This window comes from Xyrauchen texanus, chromosome 30 (genome assembly GCF_025860055.1).
Source record: "Xyrauchen texanus isolate HMW12.3.18 chromosome 30, RBS_HiC_50CHRs, whole genome shotgun sequence".
Classification (NCBI taxonomy): Eukaryota; Metazoa; Chordata; class Actinopteri; order Cypriniformes; family Catostomidae; genus Xyrauchen; species Xyrauchen texanus.
The window spans coordinates 32,352,699-32,373,712 of NC_068305.1; the positions used below are offsets into that span (position 1 = coordinate 32,352,699).

Genomic DNA, 21,014 nt, shown 5'->3' on the forward strand with positions numbered 1-21,014 from the left:
ATAAATTGAGAACATACCAAGTGCACCACAAGCACATCAGTGGCAAGAGTGGATCGGATTGGACTCCATCAATAAGATGGTATTTACAGTAATGGGAATTTCTGTGTACTCTTCCCCCAACCCCCCCGCCTGATACTAGGAATGGAGGTTTAAAGAACAAAGTCAAAACGACAGCTTAGAGAGGAAACCCGTCTATTTCAAAGTAGAAAGCCTAGACAGACCAGGTCTTTTTCTCAAACCAAAGGGAAGCCCATTGTGGTAAACCTCAATCTTAATTAAAACAATAAAAAGCCAATTGAAACATCTCAATATAAGCATCTGCATGCCAGACTATCTTAATTGCAGAGGGTTCCTTTAACTGGTTAAATGTATTCTGCCATTAAACGATGGAATGTTCACAGAAACAATGCCAGTTTTAGCCCTCATTTCAGATCAAACCTTGCAAAGATTAGGATAACACAAGATCCACGTCACATCTAAGCTGAGAGATGAACTGTAGTGTGAAAGTTGTTAAGAATTGTCCTCAATGGGGCCTGTCATTTAATCATAGTGGAGGCAAACTGATGTATTCTATTCAACACCACAGGGGTTATTTTTGCCCCCTCTTAGTTCAATTTAGCTCACTTTTTGACTTCTCATTAGTCCAGATTAAGCTTAGTTTTGCATTCAGCAGAGATAATTAAAGGCTGGCTGTGACACAAAACAACATATTTGGTCAAAGAGCCCCTGGCTACAGCAATTACATCCATGAGGTGAGGTGATGTGGAGGAGGGAAGGAAGGAGAACTTCAGAGCCCCAAATGTTTTCTTCTTGCAGCTGTGGGAGAGATTTAATGAACAGTCTGTCAGACTGTCTGAAAAAATGTCCACTTGCTCACACTCCTCAAACTGAGCTGTGATCTATGGGATGCTGTGCCAACATTACACAAGTTTTGCTGTAGAAACAAAATATAATGATTCTTAAAAGTGCATTCAGTAATTTGTGGCTAATTTAAAAGGTTTTACACATTAACAAATGAACTGTGTTTTTGAGTGATCTGAATGGTGTACTTTCACATGAGATGAAGACTGTACTCATAATAGTTTTATAAAAAAAAAAAAAGTGTTTTTGTTATACATGGTGCCGGTCACTCCTTCAATGTGTTTTGTCATGTTGAAATGATATGGTCCGCTGTGTTTCACTAAACATCGAAGAAGAAAATCCTTGCACTCATTGGATGCCTCCTATGTAGATATGCGTGTCTATGCTTAGTGGCGCGAAGAGCAAAAAGAACACAATGGAACATACTTATTATTGTGCTTTAGAAGCAGAGACAACAGGAGATTCAGTAGCTGTACTGCTGAAGAAGCGAAAAAGGTCTGAAGCAAGAAGACAGAAAGACTAGAGTAAACGTATTGGTAGGACATACACAAGGTGGAAAGATTTGATGATGGAGAAAAACTGGAGTAGTGATGCCAATGTTGCTTTTTTGTTGGACAGGTAAGAAATTATTAATTGTTTAGACCAATTTCTAAAATAGTATCAGTGTTCCCCTTGTACTTTTTTAAAATTAGGTTTATAGTCAACGTATGTTTGTAATGGGCAGCTTTCAGCTGTGTTTACAAACGCAACCAGAAAGCATCATGTCATTTTATTTTCTTATGTTATTACAGCTATAGTAATGGGGCACATCTACCTCTGCCTCTATGAAAAGGCATACATCTTCATTTGTTTAGTAGCTTGGCACAGCGATTGTTGTGGATTTTGAGTAAACCATGATATTGGTTTGCTTGGAAACTGTCAGGGTTTGTGCAGGGAAGAGACGAGAGAGTGAGGATCCAAACGCAGAACTTTAATATTAAACAACAGAAGAGGAAACAACGATCAAGATGGCACAAACTCAACAGCAGTATGCTGGTAAATATCACAAGAATGGTGTGACTGAAACAAAACGAGTTCTTCAAATACAGTATTCATGGACTTGCTCAATTTGACCATCACAAACTATTCTAATCTTTCCTTTATCATGACATTCTGTATCGCTAGACAATTGAGGTTTATTTCACGCTAAGCAGTTCTCTTATAAAGGTAATAATTGTCTTTAGATATAACGTTAAACGTAGACATTCTACAAAGATTTATTTCTTTATTTTTGCCCCTTTTCTCCCCAATTTGGAATGCCCTATGCACTCTAAGACCTCGTGGTGGCATAGTCACTTGCCTCAATCCGGGTGGTGAAGGACGAATCTCAGTTGCCTCCGCGTCTGAGACGTCAGTCTGCACATCTTATCACATGGCTTGTTGAGTGTGTTACCACGGAGACGTTAGCACACTGAAACAGCAATGTGATAGATTGTGAGCAGACTTTGTGATTGGCTGGGAATTACCCCGCTAATGGTGTGATGATGTACAGCTGCTAATCATCCCGCTAGAACTATGCTGCGCTTACATTGCTGACGCTAGTTAGAGAACTACTAAATGCCCCTATAAAATCCATTGTACAGTATATTTGTTGCTGGTTTTTCTCATTCTTTTCCCCTTTTATTGAATGTAGAAGGCTGTCTTTATCTTTGGCACAGAAATATAGAGCAAAGAATCAGTTTTAGAATTTGTTTGTGTCAGTATTTGTTATTTCATTGTGTGCTGTATGACACACATCTTAACATTTTATGTTTATATTTGGTCAGATGTATTTTTGCCTTTCTCAGCTGAATACTTGTTCATTAAACTAATAAAAAAGAGAGTACTGCCAACTGCTCAAAGTGACAATTGGAAAGATCAAGACATGTGGAATCTCTGAATCAATACCTTGTGTTTCCACAAAATACTGACCTCCAATACACAACAACAAAACTTATATAACCTTTTCTACAGAATTATTTATTTCTAATGAAACAAACTGTTGATGATTAGCCATTCAGGAACCAAAAAATAAGTTGTAAAATATTGGATAAAATATATTATTAAACTAGATCATGTATTTCTCTATTAAGATTTATGAATTTCAATTGTATGAAAAATTTCCATCAAAATGAATTGAGTAATTTTTAACTAAAGGTACAAACTATGAACTAAGCATAATGTGAAGTATTTAATTAAACTTAAATACTTAACATTTAAATTTAATTTATAATGTAGATTATTTAAAGGTTTCCCATTAAAAAAGTGATGAAATGACTGAAATTTTGAAACATATGTATAAAATCATGACTACTCACTTAAGATGAGGACTCTAGTCATATCAGTAATCTTATTAAAGCTCTTTTATTCTTCATGGGGCAGGGGCCCCTCATGGGGGCTGCCATTTTAGAATCACACGACCAGCTGAACATTCTTGGATTAAATTAATCATAGCTGACTGTGAAAAGTGCATTTTTACAATGGCAGCTATAATTGAAAGCTATTGATTTTCAATAATGCTGCATCCAGGTCACTAGGTGTCAGTATAAATCCAAGATGACATGATGGAAAAGTTACTGAGTGCACCCTTTAAAGACTACTCAATTTAGTTTAATGGAACTGAAACTGAAATGAGTAATCTAAAAAAATAGACTGATTTTATTATTATTATTATTATTATTATTACAATGAATGTTGAAATTACCATTAATCTGAATTTACATACAGTACCTCTCTCATGGACTTCCTCCTCATTCATGTAAAATACATTTAAGATGCAAGACCAAGTTGTCTGAGGCTACCTAGAAAGTACCTTTCTGCACCAATGCTGGTGCTCTGGATTTACTGCTTTATTCTATATTTTATCCACAACAGGCAAATGTCCAATGTAATGTTTTTAGGAGCATGGCCATTATATTCTGTGTTTAATATGTTTTCTTTCTTTTAGTTTTATTTACATGATAAGAAAGCTGATGGTTAAAGTTGCCCTTAGTATTGCGTCTTTATACCCACAGTATTCGGCATACTCGCAGATGGATGAACTTGAAGCTCAAGGCCTCAAGTGCGAAATGCAGTGCACGCAAGCTCTGTCATAAATTTCCACTGTGGACCTTCAACAGACTGCAGGATTCCAAGAATGATGTGTGCATATTATGTCCTCAATCTCAGATCAGACGATGACAACTCCCATTGACCCTGAAAGCCAATATACAGAATTTGCACTCTATTCCCTTTATCTACCTCATCGTAGACACAGGTGCAGTTTTTTTTTTAACACTCCCCCCGGACACTCAATGACCCTCAGCTGCACTTCCCCCTTTAAGCTCTTCATAATATATGAGGAAAAGATGTTTACTCATAGGTGGACACATTTTATGTTGCCTATGGGTATGTTGTGTCCAGCTGCAATTAACTATTGCATTTTGTGATAGATCTTACTCTGAGTATTGATCATATTAATATTATAGAGTTAATAATGGAGGCTAATATATCAGATATTTTAAAGCAATGCCTCAGAATAAACCTAAAATATATAGGCCTAAAAGGTAGCAGAATTCATTCATGGTATAAAAAAAATATATTAACTAAAAAGAATAAGAAATAAATACTTATTTTTCATTTTCATTTATTTATTTACTTTTCAATAAAATCTTGTGACGTTTCCTGGCAGAAAAAAACGCTTTAACCCCACCTTGTGGTCAAATCTGGACATTTGTTTTTTAAATCTGGACATTTGTTTTTTAAATCTGGACATTTGTTTTTTAAACTTGAAGCTCTGCACTTTTGAAAGTGTAGCCTACCGTGACACGCCGTATTCAACTAATTAAGTGTGTTTTTCTTGGCATGACTATAGTTTCTACACATTTCTAGAAAGGGTGTGAATAATACTAATAATAATAATAAGCCACGTGTTCTTCCCTCAGAACAGTAGGGAGAGATTCCCGCTAATACCACAATGTTTTAAGATGTTGACGACTTGCTTAGTTAACAAGATGTTTAATAATAAGGCCCATCGCATATTTAATTAATAGAGTAAAATGTATGCATTTGCTTTGATGGCGCCTCAGCTCATGCTCATGTAGACCTACAATATTCAGTGGTTGATTGTCGTCACAAATGGCTCCCAGGATTTTTATTTTTTCCTCTGCTGACTTCCTGTCTTACAATATTCTTACAAAATACTATTTTACATAGAATGCTTTACAGTTGACTCTACTTACAATCATATTTACAAAAGTAAACATGTATACTATATGTCACTATCCTTTGATCACCAATCAAATCCCCATTAATGTAATTATTTCCACATAGTTAGGCTACCATTAGTGTATAATTTCTATATTTATTTGTTTTCATTGTATTGTAAATGTCTCTCTTTTGCCAGTCATTTAAAGTCCATTCTTGGTCTAATGAACAGAATTGCATGCTACCATATTACTTACACTATTGTTATGATTATTATTATTATTATTTTACATTATGCCAATTTTCTGTCCATGGAATACCTGGATGAACTCTTCTGCTTATGTCTGAGATTGTAACTGGAACCTACTCCTGAATTCAAAATGCAAATTAGCCTGGAAAAAGATGTAGCATACAACTGTTTAAAATGCTTATGGTCTATTAGTATATAGTTCCTTGGAGTACTTGATTCTGATTAGCCTAATAAATGGAATTATGTACAGTCAGCTGATTATTATCTCAAAATAAACTCTGACAGGGTGATTAGGACACCCATGCAAAGAGCAGGTATGTTGTATCTCCATGATGGACTTACAGTATTTTGCTATTATGACTGGCTAACTTTAGTTTGTCCTATACAGGTGAAACTCGAAAAATTAGAATATCGTGCAAAAGTTCATTAATTTCAGTAATTCAACTTAAAAGGTGAAACTAATATATTATGTAGACTCATTACAAGCAAAGTAAGATATTTCAAGCCTTTATTTGATATAATTTTGATGATTATGGCTTACAGCTTATGAAAACCCCAAATTCAGAATCTCAGAAAATTAGAATATTGTGAAAAGGTTCAGTATTGTAGGCTCAAAGTGTCACACTCTAATCAGCTACACACCTGCAAAGGGTTCCTGAGCCTTTAAATGGTCTCTCAGTCTGGTTCAGCTGAATTCACAATCATGGGGAAGACTGCTGACCTGACAGTTGTGCAGAAAACCATCATTGACACCCTCCACAAGGAGGGAAAGCCTCAAAAGGTAATTGCAAAAGAAGTTGGATGTTCTTAAAGTGCTGTATCAAAGCACATTAATAGAAAGTTAAGTGGAAGGGAAAAGTGTGGAAGAAAAAGGTGCACAAGCAGCAGGGATGACCGTAGCCTGGAGAGGATTGTCAGGAAAAGGCCATTCAAATGTGTGGGGAGCTTCACAAGGAGTGGACTGAGGCTGGAGTTACTGCATCAAGAGCCACCACACACAGACGGGTCCTGGACATGGGCTTCAAATGTCAAACGTCTTACCTGTGCTAAAGAAAAAAAGAACTGGTCTGTTGCTCAGTGGTCCAAAGTCCTCTTTTCTGATGAGAGCAAATTTTGCATCTCATTTGGAAACCAAGGTCCCAGAGTCTGGAGGAAGAATGAAGAGGCACACAATCCAAGATGCTTGAAGTCCAGTGTGAAGTTTCCACAGTCTGTGTTGGTTTGGGGAGCCATGTCATCGGCTGGTGTTGGTCCACTGTGCTTTATTAAGTCCAGAGTCAACGCAGCCGTCTACCGGGACATTTTAGAGCACTTCATGCTTCCTTCAGCAGACAAGCTTTATGGAGATGCTGACTTCATTTTCCAGCAGGACTTGGCACCTGCCCACACTGCCAAAAGTACCAAAACCTGGTTCAATGACCATGGTATTACTGTGCTTGATTGGCCAGCAAACTCGCCTGACCTGAACCCCATAGAGAATCTATGGGGCATTGCCAAGAGAAATATGAGAGACATGAGACCAAACAATGCAGAAGAGCTGAAGGCCGCTATTGAAGCATCTTGGTCTTCCATAACACCTCAGCAGTGCCACAGGCTGATAGCATCCATGCCACGCCGCATTGAGGCAGTAATTAATGCAAAAGGGGCCCAAACCAAGTACTGAGTACATATGCATGATTATACTTTTCAGAGGGCCGACATTTCTGTATGTAAAATCCTTTTTTTATTGATTTCATGTAATATTCTAATTTTCTGAGATTCTGAATTTGGGGTTTTCATAAGCTGTAAGCCATAATCATCAAAATTATATCAAATAAAGGCTTGAAATATCTTACTTTGCTTGTAATGAGTCTATATAATATATTAGTTTCACCTTTTAAGTTGAATTACTGAAATTAATGAACTTTTGCACGATATTCTAATTTTTCGAGTTTCACCTGTATTATTCTTTAGTATACCGTTTCACATACTGTATTATGTATTTTTTTTTTAAATAGTGGGCAATAAACATGCAGTATCAAATGTACAGACTGTAGAAAGCAATATGCCAGTAATCCATTCTGAACATAGCCTAGTCAATTTTGCATTTCCTGTGTTTCATCTTTTTTTTTTCAGCTGAATTTGGCTGTTGATGTTTTGGATTACAATTGTGTTGCCTGTTTTATAGTATCTGAGGCTATCATTAAAAAGATCACTGCAAATCTCCTGAATCATTAAAAAGGTTTTGAAAAATGGGTAATATTTAGAAAAATATGTCAGCTTGTCATAAGCAGTATGTATGCTTTCCTCTTGCTAAGTGAAGCATCATTTTAATTCAAGAATGCATGGTACCCTTGCAGAAAGTCCTACTAATAAAGATCCAACACATCAGGACTCATATGCAAGTGCTGGTCTTGGACGTGTATATGCAGGGATATTAAATGTGATTTATTGCTGATTATCCCAGCAGGAAACCAATGAGCCAGATCCATTCACAGGAAAGAAAAAATAAAAAAGCTTGTCATTTTCTATTTCTCCCATCTAAGACACTTTCTTACTGAAAGCCATACATTTGACATTTGTGTAAAGAATGAATGCAGCTCCATCAAGCCTGTTGAGAGACTGTTCCAGACAGCTTTAATGGAGCAGTGTGGGCTTTTCAAGGTGGCTGCAGCTGAGATGGTTTCAACAGTCATATTGATCTCAGGTGTCATGAGAGCTTGTCAAGTACTCCAAACCAATGTTAACTGTGTTTCTACACTTAGAACAGCTGGCAGTTTTCTTTAAAGTACCCTACACCTCTGGAGTCAATATTTCTTTATGTACATTTAACCAAGCTTCTCGCTTATGAAAAGCATAATTATATTAAGAAATTAATCAGGTTCCCTACTAAAATGATTTGTAATACCTTTTTTATGATTTATAATGATTCATTTCAAATCTAAAAGGCAAAATTAATAACTTATTTCTCATTTACCACACCCAAAAAATAAAAGCAAAAAAAGTCATATTTTCTTTAACGTAGCTCCTCATTTTGTGAAGGCATTATTGCATTCGCAAAACATATCTAGTGTTTAGGTTTATATTACACAATGATGTGCAACCATTCAAATGTATAGTGAAATGGAAATAGCATCTGCGCACATTTTTATACAAACGTTGCGAAAGAGCATATGGTTGCCTTTAAGTGCAACATGAGAGGGTTTCTACATCAGAATTTTAATATTACTGATAAATCCATGAACCACTTATAGATCGTATGAATTAGATAAGACAACAAAATGAATTAAAGGTTAAGCAGTGGATAATTAATGTTATTTTTGTGCTGAACCATAGTAATTATGCAACCAGAAAAACACACGTTGGTCAACTGTAACTTGAAATACCGAAAAACATTTTGAGGCTATATTTAGATAATTGGGCTCAAGCTTGGTCTTTAAGAGTTATTGGGCAATTTCTTTGAGGCAAACATTGAAAGTAGTGGTTGCAAATGCAAATTTTGTTTGATGACTTGCCACATACCTCTTAAAAGAAAACTCAAAATGTGAATAGCTGGTTTTGTACATAATATAAGAAATGACACGTGGTACTAAACATTTGGCATGTATCATTTTGCAAGTGCAGTTGACATTTCAGTTGAGAATTTATAAGACCATCAGCAAACAAATCTTTCTAATTATACTGAACTAGCACAGGGTGTATAGTCCTACAGTGCTACAACTGGATCAAATGTGTCAACTCTCCAAGAACTGTACCCAGTGTCTGCCATGGCTTGCTGGGTATGCTTTGGCTGAAGGCAGCCTGAGAACCCATTTAATAACAGTGAGGAACAGATTTTTCACCATATGCCAGGTAAGTCTTGCTGAGCTACCATCTACCCCTACTATTCTACTGCCTTCCTGTTTGTTTGTCTGCCTGCCTGATCACTTCCTTCATGCCACTGTACATTAAATGTCTCTATTCCGCTTGCGAGCTCACGGTTGTGGAATCACATGTCCGTAATGTATAAGATACAATCAAAGATGAACTTCCAGGAGATTAAGAACATCTAAACATCCTCTCTTGGCTCTTGCCCTGAATCAATATGGAGCCGTTGAGGCCATTAGTGGAGTGATTTAGAGTTCTGAATGAATGGAAAGGTTCTCCCTCGGTTTGCTGGACTTGTGCTCTGTCTCCTTTGGCCTTGCTCTATGGATGGAAAGTAACCTCTCTGTATGCACCTTCATGACCTCAGCCTTTCAAAGTCCACCTAAGCAAAGTATTTCCAAATGACTCACTTTAAAGTTGGCAGCTTTGATCACAGTATAAACTCATTTGTCTTCAAAGAAGCGTGCTCTCCTATGTCTCGTCCTTCCTCATCATATGTTTATTCTACTTTTGAGATTGAGCAATGAGATTGAAGGCATTGTGGGGTAAAGCCACAGAGGTGGTGAATAATAATTTTCTTTTGCCATAGCATCACGTAGATGATTAGAGATTGAGAGAATGGAAACATAAACTGATTGTGAGGTTTTGTCCACTAAAAAGACAGATTCAGTCCAAATATAACTCAGTGTCTAATTGATTAATAAACATAGCTAAAAGGATAATAAGATTAAATCTCTTTGTCCCAGGTACTAAAATATTGCCAACCACACACATGTGTTAGTGCAGTAACCACATTTATAATCAAAATATGCAGCGTTTGGCTGAGCTTCCTTTCGACATATTCTGATCTATGAATTTCCATGATTTTTTTAACAGCTTTTACAGTCACTTGTGATTTCTCGATAAGGATTAAAGTAATAATAATAATCATTTTTATTGAGATTGCACTCAGAAAGTGTTTTTTATCTCATTAAATATTTTAGAGCAGAGCCCATCTAGGAAAACGTGTATTCACAATAGGAAATCATATATTTTTTTTGGAAGTGTTATTTAGCCTGGAACATGATCAAACCGCTCTTGTAGGCAGGGGTGGTCTGGGAAGAGAAATCAGTCTGGGATTTTACATAGAAACTGGCCAAATTGTTGTTTTGGGGGGGTCGCTGCCCCCTTCGGCATATCACGGCACCATTTTGTAGCCTGTTCTGCATTACTTGGTGGCTCGTTTCAGCTTATTGTGGCCCATTCGGCCAGTTTCGTGGCCAGCCTGGTTCTCCTGATGGCCAGTCCACCCCAGATCGGCCCCAAAGTGCGTCGGCCCACCGGAAAAATGCCCGGTATGCCAGATTGCCAATCCAGCCCTGCTTGTAGGCTATCTTTAGATCATAATGCATTCTTCACATGGTTCTATGATATTCTTTCACCTACAGTAAGTACCTAAATGCATAATACGGAATGTGTTTTGAGTTTAGTGAGGTTCTTTTTAACATCTGCAGATGTTGATAGAGATGACTATAGCCTACAGAAACTTATTAGAGAAGAGGATAGACATCATGCATTAAGTGATGGTTTCATTCCATTAGCTCACGGTCCTTGCATGAAATACATGACTGCACAGCTTTAGAAGCAAGATGTCGTTTTAAACCTAACAAGAAAATCAGAGCAAGTACTTCCATGATAAGAGGGCAAAATAACATAGTCAGTAAATTACTTTTGGAAAGTTTCTCAAAAGCCTCCAGCTTAAGGGAACGCTGAAGGGAATAGACAGTAAATAGTACCATCAATTTGACGGTCGTCGTCTCCTTTACATCTGGCTCCTATTATGACTCAGAAGTTTCAGGCAAGCCATAAATGTCTGTCCCTCTCAATATTTTTGTGGTGAAATGTTCATGTTTCGTTTTCGGGAAAATGCAATTATATTGAATACCAACAGATGGCAGTATGGCTTAAAGAAAATAATGAAATGCAGACTTGGCTTCACAAAGACTGCAACACTTTTGCATGTTTCTATGATATACTGGAAATATGTCGAGTTTGAAAATGCACCACTGTAAGCCCAGGACCTTGCAATACATTTTCTTTATAGAATGGTCTCTAGGCACATAGGGTGCTTATTCACTGCATATGTCAGAGATGACAGGACATCCGGTCACCACCAGCAGAACGGGTGCTGCCATCATCATGAATAAAGCTGTGCAGGAACATAGGCTACACATGGAAAATGTGGGCTGTGGTTTTCTTCTTTTATTGGCAAACACTGTCTTAGTTGGGGATAAAAAAAAAAATGGAAAAATGTTAACTGTTTCAAACATATGTTCATGGCAGGAGCAGCACTTTCGAATGGACCACAACCAAGGCACCACTTAATTACATTTTGCTTTTTTATGGTCACAAAATATATCAAGGTAAAAACGTATTTTTAATTTTTATTGACTATTGATGGTAACAGTAATTTGGGTGAAAAGAAATAATAACGGAAGTCTGTTTCAGCCCCTAGGGGGTTTAATGATAAATTAACATTAACAATATTTAAAAACTGTAAAGTATTGTTCATTGTAAGCTAATGTTAAATAATGTTATTAATTAATGTTATCAAATGAAACCTTATTGCAAAGTGTTACCATTATCAATTATTTCTTCCCATATTCAATCTGTATCAAAGCTATTTAGATGTAAAGAATTTGAAAATATGTCAGTCTGGCTAAATAATCACAAACGTTTAATGCAGATTGTGTCTCCTGCTTAATTCTTATCTCCATCAATTTTAAAAGGCTTCTGCTGTTGACAGCAATCGAGCAATTCGAGTTTCTTGCCCAATAAAATTATTCAGTTGCATAAGACAATATTGCTCAATCATTGTATAGAGGGAGGTGTGGGAAGCGGTTCATTTTGTAGAATAGGGAAAAGACCATGTCATTTCTGGAAACACTCAAAGAGTTCCTTGTATTGTTCAAGAAGCACTGTTCCCTTCTTCAGTTAAACAGTACACATTTAATCATAGTTAGTGGATGATCTCTGATCATTTTGGTTATACGCAAGGACTGCAAACCCAGGGAGAATAGCATAATGTTCATGGTAATACTGTACTAATACAAAAGTACTGGTCTAGTAATATATAGTATAATATACTAGATATTTTCCAAAAAGCCTATTTGCACTTGATCGGCTGTGCACAATCGATTGCACAATGTCAGCATGCTGATGAGTGTCAAACCCTCTTAATAATGGACTGCTAGACAGACATGGGAAGATTTTGCCTTAGTCAGGACTCTGGAGTACACCCTAACATCTGTAGTTCTACCTCTGGTGCACCCATACAATACAACAATATATTTATAATAAGCAATCAGAAGCTAGGATCTATGTCAGTTCATATAAATATGTAAATGTAAACTTGACAATAAAATTTAAGAGGATATTTAGTTAGTACTACTGGTATTGTAATAGTGATGTGCAAGTGAAATTGGGAACAAAAGTTATGCGGGACCGTGGGTAGAAAATAAATATTGTATAAAGGTTTAGCAGAGATCAAGTTTGAGATAGGTGAAGCTTTGTTAGGTCAACCTTAAAACTTGTGTCTTTCAGAAAATGTTTTTTGCATAGGATTCATTGAGCATTGTTTTTTGTCATTTTCTGGCAAAGACAGATGCATTAAAACATAATAGACCTACAAAGTTTACTATAATCGTTTTTATTTGAAAACAGCAATTTGTAGTTTTTCAGCTGTGCTGTGATTCATTGTCAAAACTGAGGTTGTACATATTATTGATTTTTCACTGGACATCACAAAGTTACCCTTTTTATTTGTATTATTTTTAATTATGTTTCTCTTTTATTTATTTTTAAACTTTTTGTTTGTTTATTTCAATACAATGATTTGTGCTTTTGATACCTTAGGTTTTAAAGACATGTTAATACAGTTAAGTGAATAGCAGTTACTATTGACAAAAATGTCAGAGTAAATTACATATATCATATACACACAATACAAAATACAGATATACACACATGAGTGCACTGGTTCTAATCTCCAGTTTAGTTAGGTTGTTTCAACTTTTTCCAATTTAGAAAAAAAAAAAAGATTTTTATATATATATATATATATATATATATATATATATCCAATCCCAGTTCCTAAAGTGATATCATTTGGGATTCTTTGCAAAGATTTTGGAAACATAAGGTGCAATTTAGGAGTTCTCAGTATTGGAGTTTATGTATGTACAATTATAAAAGTGTTTGTGGACTGATGATTTTGCCCATGACAAACTCCTTCAATGTTTGTATTTAATATTTACATCTTTTGGAATGTACCCCATACGAATGAACAGGTCATGTACTTCAAGCAACATAATTCACAGAAGATAAAAATACCATTCACATCTACCTCAGAAAACTCTGGAAGAAATGCAGAAGTGCGAAAGTCGATTCTCTTAATGCTTAACAGTTCTACATGTAAAATGTGAACAGTGAAATCATAACTAGTGTAGCCTACCTCCCAATAGTAAAGAGAAGGGTACAAGAATTTAGAACCAACTACCATACTGTATGTGGGTGTCAATCTTAAACATGTGCAGATATATTGTTTTTCTATATACTAGATATACAGTATAAACATTGCTTAAATTATATTGAATTCTTAGTAAAAGCGAGTTTACTGAGAAGTATATGCACACATACTTCTAATATATAAAGCCATATTACATGTCCATAATCTTTAATCTATGTAATAGCTAGACCCATGCTTTACATAGAAAAGGCATCCACCACATTAAGAAAAATTTACAATTTATGAAACATGATACAATAAATAGTATTATAGAATTGCTGCTGTACACAAAAGCCATTTAATTTCATTCATAAAAAAATATGTTTTAGTGCAACCTTACATGTATTGATACTTCACATCATTCAGACGTATGTGTCCAAAAAGATGGTAAATTGCATTTATTACAAAGCGGATACACAAAACTTGATTTATTTACATGTCTTCCTGTTTAATGCTTATAAGTTTATAAGCAAAAAGTAAAGAAAAGGCACACACATCTGTACATTTAAAAGTACCAGACAAAGTTCATAAGCAATTTTGGTCAGGCTCATACTGTATATAAGTTAACATATATGTATATTCTTTGAAATTTTAAATAAGAAAGTAATTATTGTAGAGATAGCAAACCATGGTATAAAAGGCATGCTATACATGTACATTGAAACTACTGAATATTGAATCAGTTCACTTGTTTATAGACTGAATTTATATATGTATGTGTGTGTGTGTGTGTGTGTGTGTGTGTGTGTGTGCATCAATGTATGTGTAAATATAAAATGTGTGAGCATAATTTACCACTCTCCCTTTGACATTGTTCACCTGTTGTTTATAGTGTCTTTTAAATCCTTGCCTTTCTTTATGGTCGTTGGCCTCTCTCCATGGCCCTGTTGGCCAGACGCTTTCTCTGCCGCCTCTGTATTGTAGAGAGCAGGATGGTTTGCTGTGGGAGTCTTTGATGTGGCAGACATACTGCTCTCTGCCCTGGAGTGTAAAGGGTGAGTGATCTCAGAGCTGCAATAGTGCTGAGCTCTGGTTGGTGCACTCTCTTGCTGAGCCGTGGGTGAATGAGATAATGTGTGCTGATGGAAAGGATCGATTGGAACCAATGATTTTTCAGGAGTTTCCTCTGAGGCAATACAAAGAGAGGCAATTGCCTTAGTGCATGTTTGGATGCACTCTTCTTGCTTGCTCTCCTTGTTAGGCATGTCTGCGCTGTCTTCTCTTGACTTTTGTGAGTAAGGTGATGGAGCCTTGGGGGACACAGACTTCTCTTGTGATTGGGGTGAGTCTTCTGGGCCTCTGCTACTGCCCCATCTGCCCTCGGAAAGGTGGAAAGACACCTCACTGGTGCTGGACTCTTCTGAGGTGCTCGTCTGCAGGAGAAGGCGGGTGGGGTGGGCGAGAACTGTGACAGAAGTGGGCACAGAATGGACCATCTGGATGCCACCAATGGGTATCATGGAGAATGGTGTAGAATGGTGGATTTGTTGCTGGGAGTGCAGGGGCAGGTGGCTGAATAATCCCTGGTGTATGCTTGGGGCATCTGTGTTTCGAGCATCTCCTTGGAGATGAGGCGTCTTTCTCTGGTCCTAAACAGTCGAAAGACATAATTAGCTTACATAGACACCAAAAATCATATTTCCAAGAAATACCAGGAACATCATTATACGTCAAAACTCTTTAGGAAGCTAAATTCATGTTTTTCCATTTAACAGCTACACTGTAAAAAAGATCTGTAAATTTTGCTTAAAAAAAATATACAATTATACAGTAAAAAAACGTAAATTGGTTAACGAGTAGTTACCGTAAAATGTTAATATATTTAAAAAGACAATACAAGAAGTTTTATGGCAAAATGTTGTAAAAATTACATTTTTAACAATATAATTAATGATTAAAATTGATATAATGTTTAGCAAGTGAGTAGTTTACGGTAAACTATTGTTAAATTATGGTAAAAAAAAAAACAGTAATCGGGTGTTCCCAGAATTCCCTGTGTGACCCATTACATTTAATTATATTTTATGGGAATAGTTGTTTCTTCTTATTTTTAATATCAGTTATGTACTTTGGGGTGTTCTGTGTGTTTTTTTTTATGTAGTTTAGTTAATGTTGATTGCATAATTTTAATTTCACATGTGTTACCCTGATGGTGTTTAATGTTTGTGTGTGACACTGAGCACTGTCTCAACATGTGTATAGGTCATTGCTCCTGGAAGGGCCTCAATTGATGAACTTCATGTCATCGTGTGCCCTTCTGTAATTACTACAGTAATTAACAATGCATTATAAAGTGAAAAGCAGATTTTTACAGTTTCAGAGTGCAATGATTAATATTAATTATTTAATAATATAAACGACGATACTGCAATGTAAAATATACCATAAAAACAACAGTTTTAAACTGTAAAATGTATAGGTTGTTCTGTAAAGTTGTTTGCATTTTTACTATATTTTTTACAGAAGTATTCTGGCAAACACAGCTGCCAGTTTTTTTATTTTGTAAAAACAACGGAATTGTTTTTACAGTGTATAATTATAATTTTTTTTTTAATCTACAAGATAGAATACAAGATGGCACCATGGATGGCAGCCTCGGTGTGGAGCTCTCCAATTCTTTGTTTGTTTGTCCTGTGTCTAGTCATTTTTTCCAGTCAGTTACCAGGGACGAACTGCTGAACATTCGTCAGCACATACCAGACAATCTTTTCCCTGTTTTGGACTACTCTGACGCTTTGCTGGACATTTTAGTCGGAGGAGCATCTGTATTGTTTAAGCATGCTATGAGACCCAGGTGAGGGAAGCAAGTCGGCATGCTAGACAAGCTCTGTCTGTGCGGTTTTCGAACAGCGCTACAGAGTATTCATCTAGCGAATCTCTGCTGTCTTCCTAACAAAACGGACAAACTACATCTCCTCACCCATACAAACAAGGACTTCTCAAACTCTGCTTCCTTGTGCTTCACAGAAACCTGGTTGAGTGAAACCATTCCGGACAGCGCGTTACATCCGCCGGGCTATCAGCGGTTCAGAACGTATTGCATTGCGGAGTTAACGGGAAATTGAGAGGCGGTGGAACCGATGTAAAAGCTTACATCGATGAAAGTTGGTGTACAGATGTAACAATGTTAAAGAAGATGTGCTGTCCTAATTTGGAAGCGCTCTTTATCAACTGTAAGCCTTTCTACTCACTGCAGGAGTTATCCTCGTTTATTCTGGTGAGTGTTTATGTTCCTCCACACACATGCTATAAATGTAGTGCTGCAACAGCTGGCTAATCAGATCACAGACATGGAAAAACAACACCCGGACTCACTTATTCTCAGCGATTTTAACAGAGCCAACCTCACACTTAAACTGCCAAAATACAGTTAGCAAATGACATGCCCCATCAGAGACAGAAATACATTGGATCATTAATACAAAACAATAAAGGATGCATATCGCTCTGCCCCTAGAGGAGCTTTGGGACTGTCTGATCACTGTCTGGTTCATCTTCTTCTGACCTAAAGTCATAAGCTAAAGTCAGCTAAACCTGTAGTAAAAACTATAAAGAGTTGGACCAATGAAGCAGAGCTGGAACTATAAGCCTGATTTGACAGCACTGATTGGAGTGTATTTAAAGCTGCAGGCACCAATCTGGACGAGCTCACAGATACTGTGACATAATATATCAGTTTCTGTGAGGACATATGCATTCCTACTAAGACTTATTTAACATACAACAATGACAAACCATGATTTAGAGCAAAACTAAGGTAGCTTTGTCAGGCCAAAGAGGATGCTTACAGAAGTGGGGATAAAATCTTGTACAATCAGGCCAGGAACACACTGAATAAGGAAATCAGAGTGGTTAAAAGAAGCTATTCTCATAAGCTGAAGAATAAGTTTTCAGCTACAGACCCTGCATCAGTGTGGAGAGGCCTGAAAGACTTTACTAATTTCAAGACACCGTCCCCCAACACTGTAGGGAACCAACAACTTGCTGACGTCTTGAATGTGTTTTACTGTAGAATTGAAAGGTCCAGTCTCACACCCCACACGCACTCTGATTAATAATGATCAAAGAAATTTGAACCTTCCATGTACCATTGCAACATTACGCCAAAATGTATGAAGTGGGCATGGTCACTTTTTCATAAAAGGTCAGAAATCTTGAATGGAAAGTGATAACATCACCAAATTTAAAATAATTATGTAGGAGGACACAAGAAAAAAAAAAGCCCACCTAAACCTCTTGGGGATGTAAAAAATACGATGTCTCTGTGCTTCCTAACCTGATGTTTCTGAAAATTAAGACACTTTATCATTATTTTAGGTGCTAACAGACTGTCTAATTAATACTTAATATCTGTAACATATGTACTTATAGGACCTCAAAGTTTGAACCCTGTTAATTGCTGCTTGCAGCTATATTTTATATATTTATTTATTTATTTGTCAGTTTTTTACACTTTTGGACATGCTTTTATAAGTTTGCAAAATTTAAGTACATTTGTTAGTTTTTGTCGATCTACACTGAAAAAAATATTTGTTGCCTCAACCAAAACTTATAAAAATAAATGGCTTATACACAGAAACAGACATTTTTAGCTTTACTTAATTTGCATTAATGTGTACAACATAAAATATTGATTATTACACCCCATCTATACTGGGAGCATCCGTTAATAGGACTCAACGGCTTGAGGCCCACACGCCACTCGCGTTCGGTGAAGACAGCGTTAGATTAACTTCAAAGAATAATTGTGAGTTGCTTGGTATCCTTTGGCTTAAAAATCCATAAATGTAAGATTTAAAGTACTACTAACTCAAGGTTGTGGGGAATACCTATAAACTCTTGCTCCAGAGCAAAACCTGGAACTTTGTAATGATTTTACAATTAAGAAGACAAAAATCACTAAGTTAATTTATTCTACTTCTTTAAAATAGCTTCCTTTACATGCTGGATTCCACTAATTACTACTATTATTATTTGTAGAAATGTGAAAAACATTTTAAAAATGACTGAAACTATCATGTTTGAATAGCTTATAAAGGCAAAGATAATAACTTACTATCTCTAATTCTAGATGGCTTTTGGTCTTCTGGCTTAATGACATCAACTCTGCATGTGGACTAGGGCTGGGTGCCCATGAGCCACTTTGATAAGGGAGACCCCTCCTGGGGGACATAGGTCTGATCATCCCCCTGTTGCGGCATCTGGGAGAGAGTCTGCCTGAGAGATCCCTTCCTGGAGAAGTTGGCCGTCCTGTCTGGGAGATAGGGGAGAGATGCCCCCTTGGAGAAAGGTCCCTCCTCTGTGAAAGATCCCTTCTATAAACATCCCGCCTAGGGGAGATATGCCTAAGGGGAGACAATTCTCTCCTCGTTGACAAACGACCACGTGGGGAGAGGTCCCTACGAGGGGAAAGGTACCTCCTTGAGGAAGGTGAACTTTCTCTGAGAGGGGAGGAATCACAGCCAGGTGAAGACAAATGGGAGGGGGAAAAGTCAAAGGAGGATGAGCTGTGTTCTGGAGAGAGAGCAAGGACTTCATCCAGTCTGTTTTTATGATCTTCACCCAGAGCCCCTTGAAGGAGTTTCTGGTATTTTGCCATTTGGGCATCTCCAGCTTTCTCACTGGGTGCCATCAGTTGGGTGATCTGAATACTGGGTAAGCTAGTGAAATAAGTGGAAAGAGGCAGCTTACAGGGAGGGCCAAGATGCTCTGGGATGGATTCTTGTGAAGCAGCCACTGCAGTGATTGAGAGTGATGGGATGGCACATGGCTGTGGGCTCGTGCTTCGAGACTGTGTCTTTGGTGTTGAATCACCGTCATACTCATCATCATCATCTTCATCTTCATCAACGTCATCACCATCCTCCTCAGCTCCCTCTGAGTCATCAGCATCAGAGAATTGGTGCTCTGCCATTATCTCTGACATCCCAATCATTTCTGATGCTCTGTGGCCTTCCTCAGTGGTATCTGGGGAAAAAATGTCAAATTTTCTTAACTAACTCAAATCAACGTTGATAAATAAATTGAACAGTTGGTCTTTTATTCTTTAGAAAAAATGTATTCATTGAATTTGACCCAGAAAGGGTCTCTGACAATAGGTGTGATTTTGAAGTCTTTATTGCGGGTTTCATTTGGTTATTTGTTGTAAAACTGGCAGTAGCAAGACTGATGTTTTTAATTAGACTAAAAGTCCTGTGCTAGTGCTACTTCCAAATGCCAACATTTATTGCAATATATTGCTTCTATCAAAAAATGTGCCCAGAATCTAAATCATACCTTGTTCTTCTGCATCTCCCTCATCCACAGATGTCACTGACACGCCAAGCTCTAAGCACTTTTTCATGTGAGCTTTTGACTTCATGTGTTTGGTAAGGTTTCCTAAAAACATATTAAAAGGGTTTGAACTGCTTGTATTGGTTATGGGTAATGAGATTTCTAACCCTCAATTCATTCAAAATACCTAGCATAGAGATCTTCCATTGTTCAATTTGATACATACAAACAAAAGTTCTACTAATAATGTTTTTATTCAAGCTGTCAAATTTGCTTTTTTAATATGCTATGTGGATATCTGTATGTGTGTTTATTGGAAATGAAAGAGAAAACCCACCCTTTGTTTTAAAAGCAAAGTTGCAGAACTTGCAAACATATGGCCTGACATCTGTGTGTGTGCGAATATGTTTCTTCAGCATGCTTGGCTTTTTACAGCGGATCCCACACTCCTCACAGATGTACTTTCCCCGGCCTCGACCACGCACATAAACATAGTCCTCATTGGATTTGTACCTGACATGAAAACAAGGCAAAACTTAACATTACTGGAGGGTATCAAGTATTTCAGTGAATGTTGATTAAAAATGAATACATTAAAAAGCTCACATTATACACTGGCGGCCAAAAGTTTGGACTAATGTACAGATTTTGCTCTTATGGAAAGAAACTGGTACTTTTATTCACCAAAGTGGGATTCAACTGGTCACAATGTGTAGTCAGGACATTAATAATGAGACAAATTACTATTACAATTTGAAAAAACGTTCAGAACTTCTTAAACTACTTCAAAGAGTTCTCATCAAGAAATCCTCCACATGCAGCAATGATAGCTTTGCAGATCCTTGGCATTCAGTTTGTCCAGACACTCAGGTGACATTTCACCCCACGCTTCCTGTAGCACTTGCCATAGATGTGGCTGTCTTATCGGGCGATTCTCAAGCACCTTACAGTAATGTTAATACTAGCCATGATTTGTGTGTCAGTAGATGAAAATTATAAATAATACTTACATTCTCTATAATTTAACTGAGCTAA

At 36.9% G+C, this 21,014-nt stretch overlaps 1 protein-coding gene across 3 annotated transcripts in view; it reads right to left on the minus strand.

Annotated features, from left to right (window-relative positions):
* Positions 1 to 12,832: 12,832 nt before the first annotated feature.
* Positions 12,833 to 21,014, minus strand: part of LOC127624038 (transcription factor HIVEP2-like) — a 103,940-nt gene continuing 95,758 nt past the window's right edge. For all 3 annotated transcript variants that reach the window (XM_052098647.1, XM_052098648.1, XM_052098649.1), the window contains 4 exons: positions 20,317 to 20,492; positions 19,983 to 20,084; positions 18,763 to 19,673; positions 12,833 to 15,295 (listed from right to left, as the gene is read on the minus strand). In XM_052098647.1, coding sequence (XP_051954607.1) covers positions 14,522 to 15,295; positions 18,763 to 19,673; positions 19,983 to 20,084; positions 20,317 to 20,492 — 1,963 coding nt within the window. In that variant the 3' untranslated portion in view covers positions 12,833 to 14,521. The remainder of the gene's footprint in view (positions 15,296 to 18,762; positions 19,674 to 19,982; positions 20,085 to 20,316; positions 20,493 to 21,014) is intronic.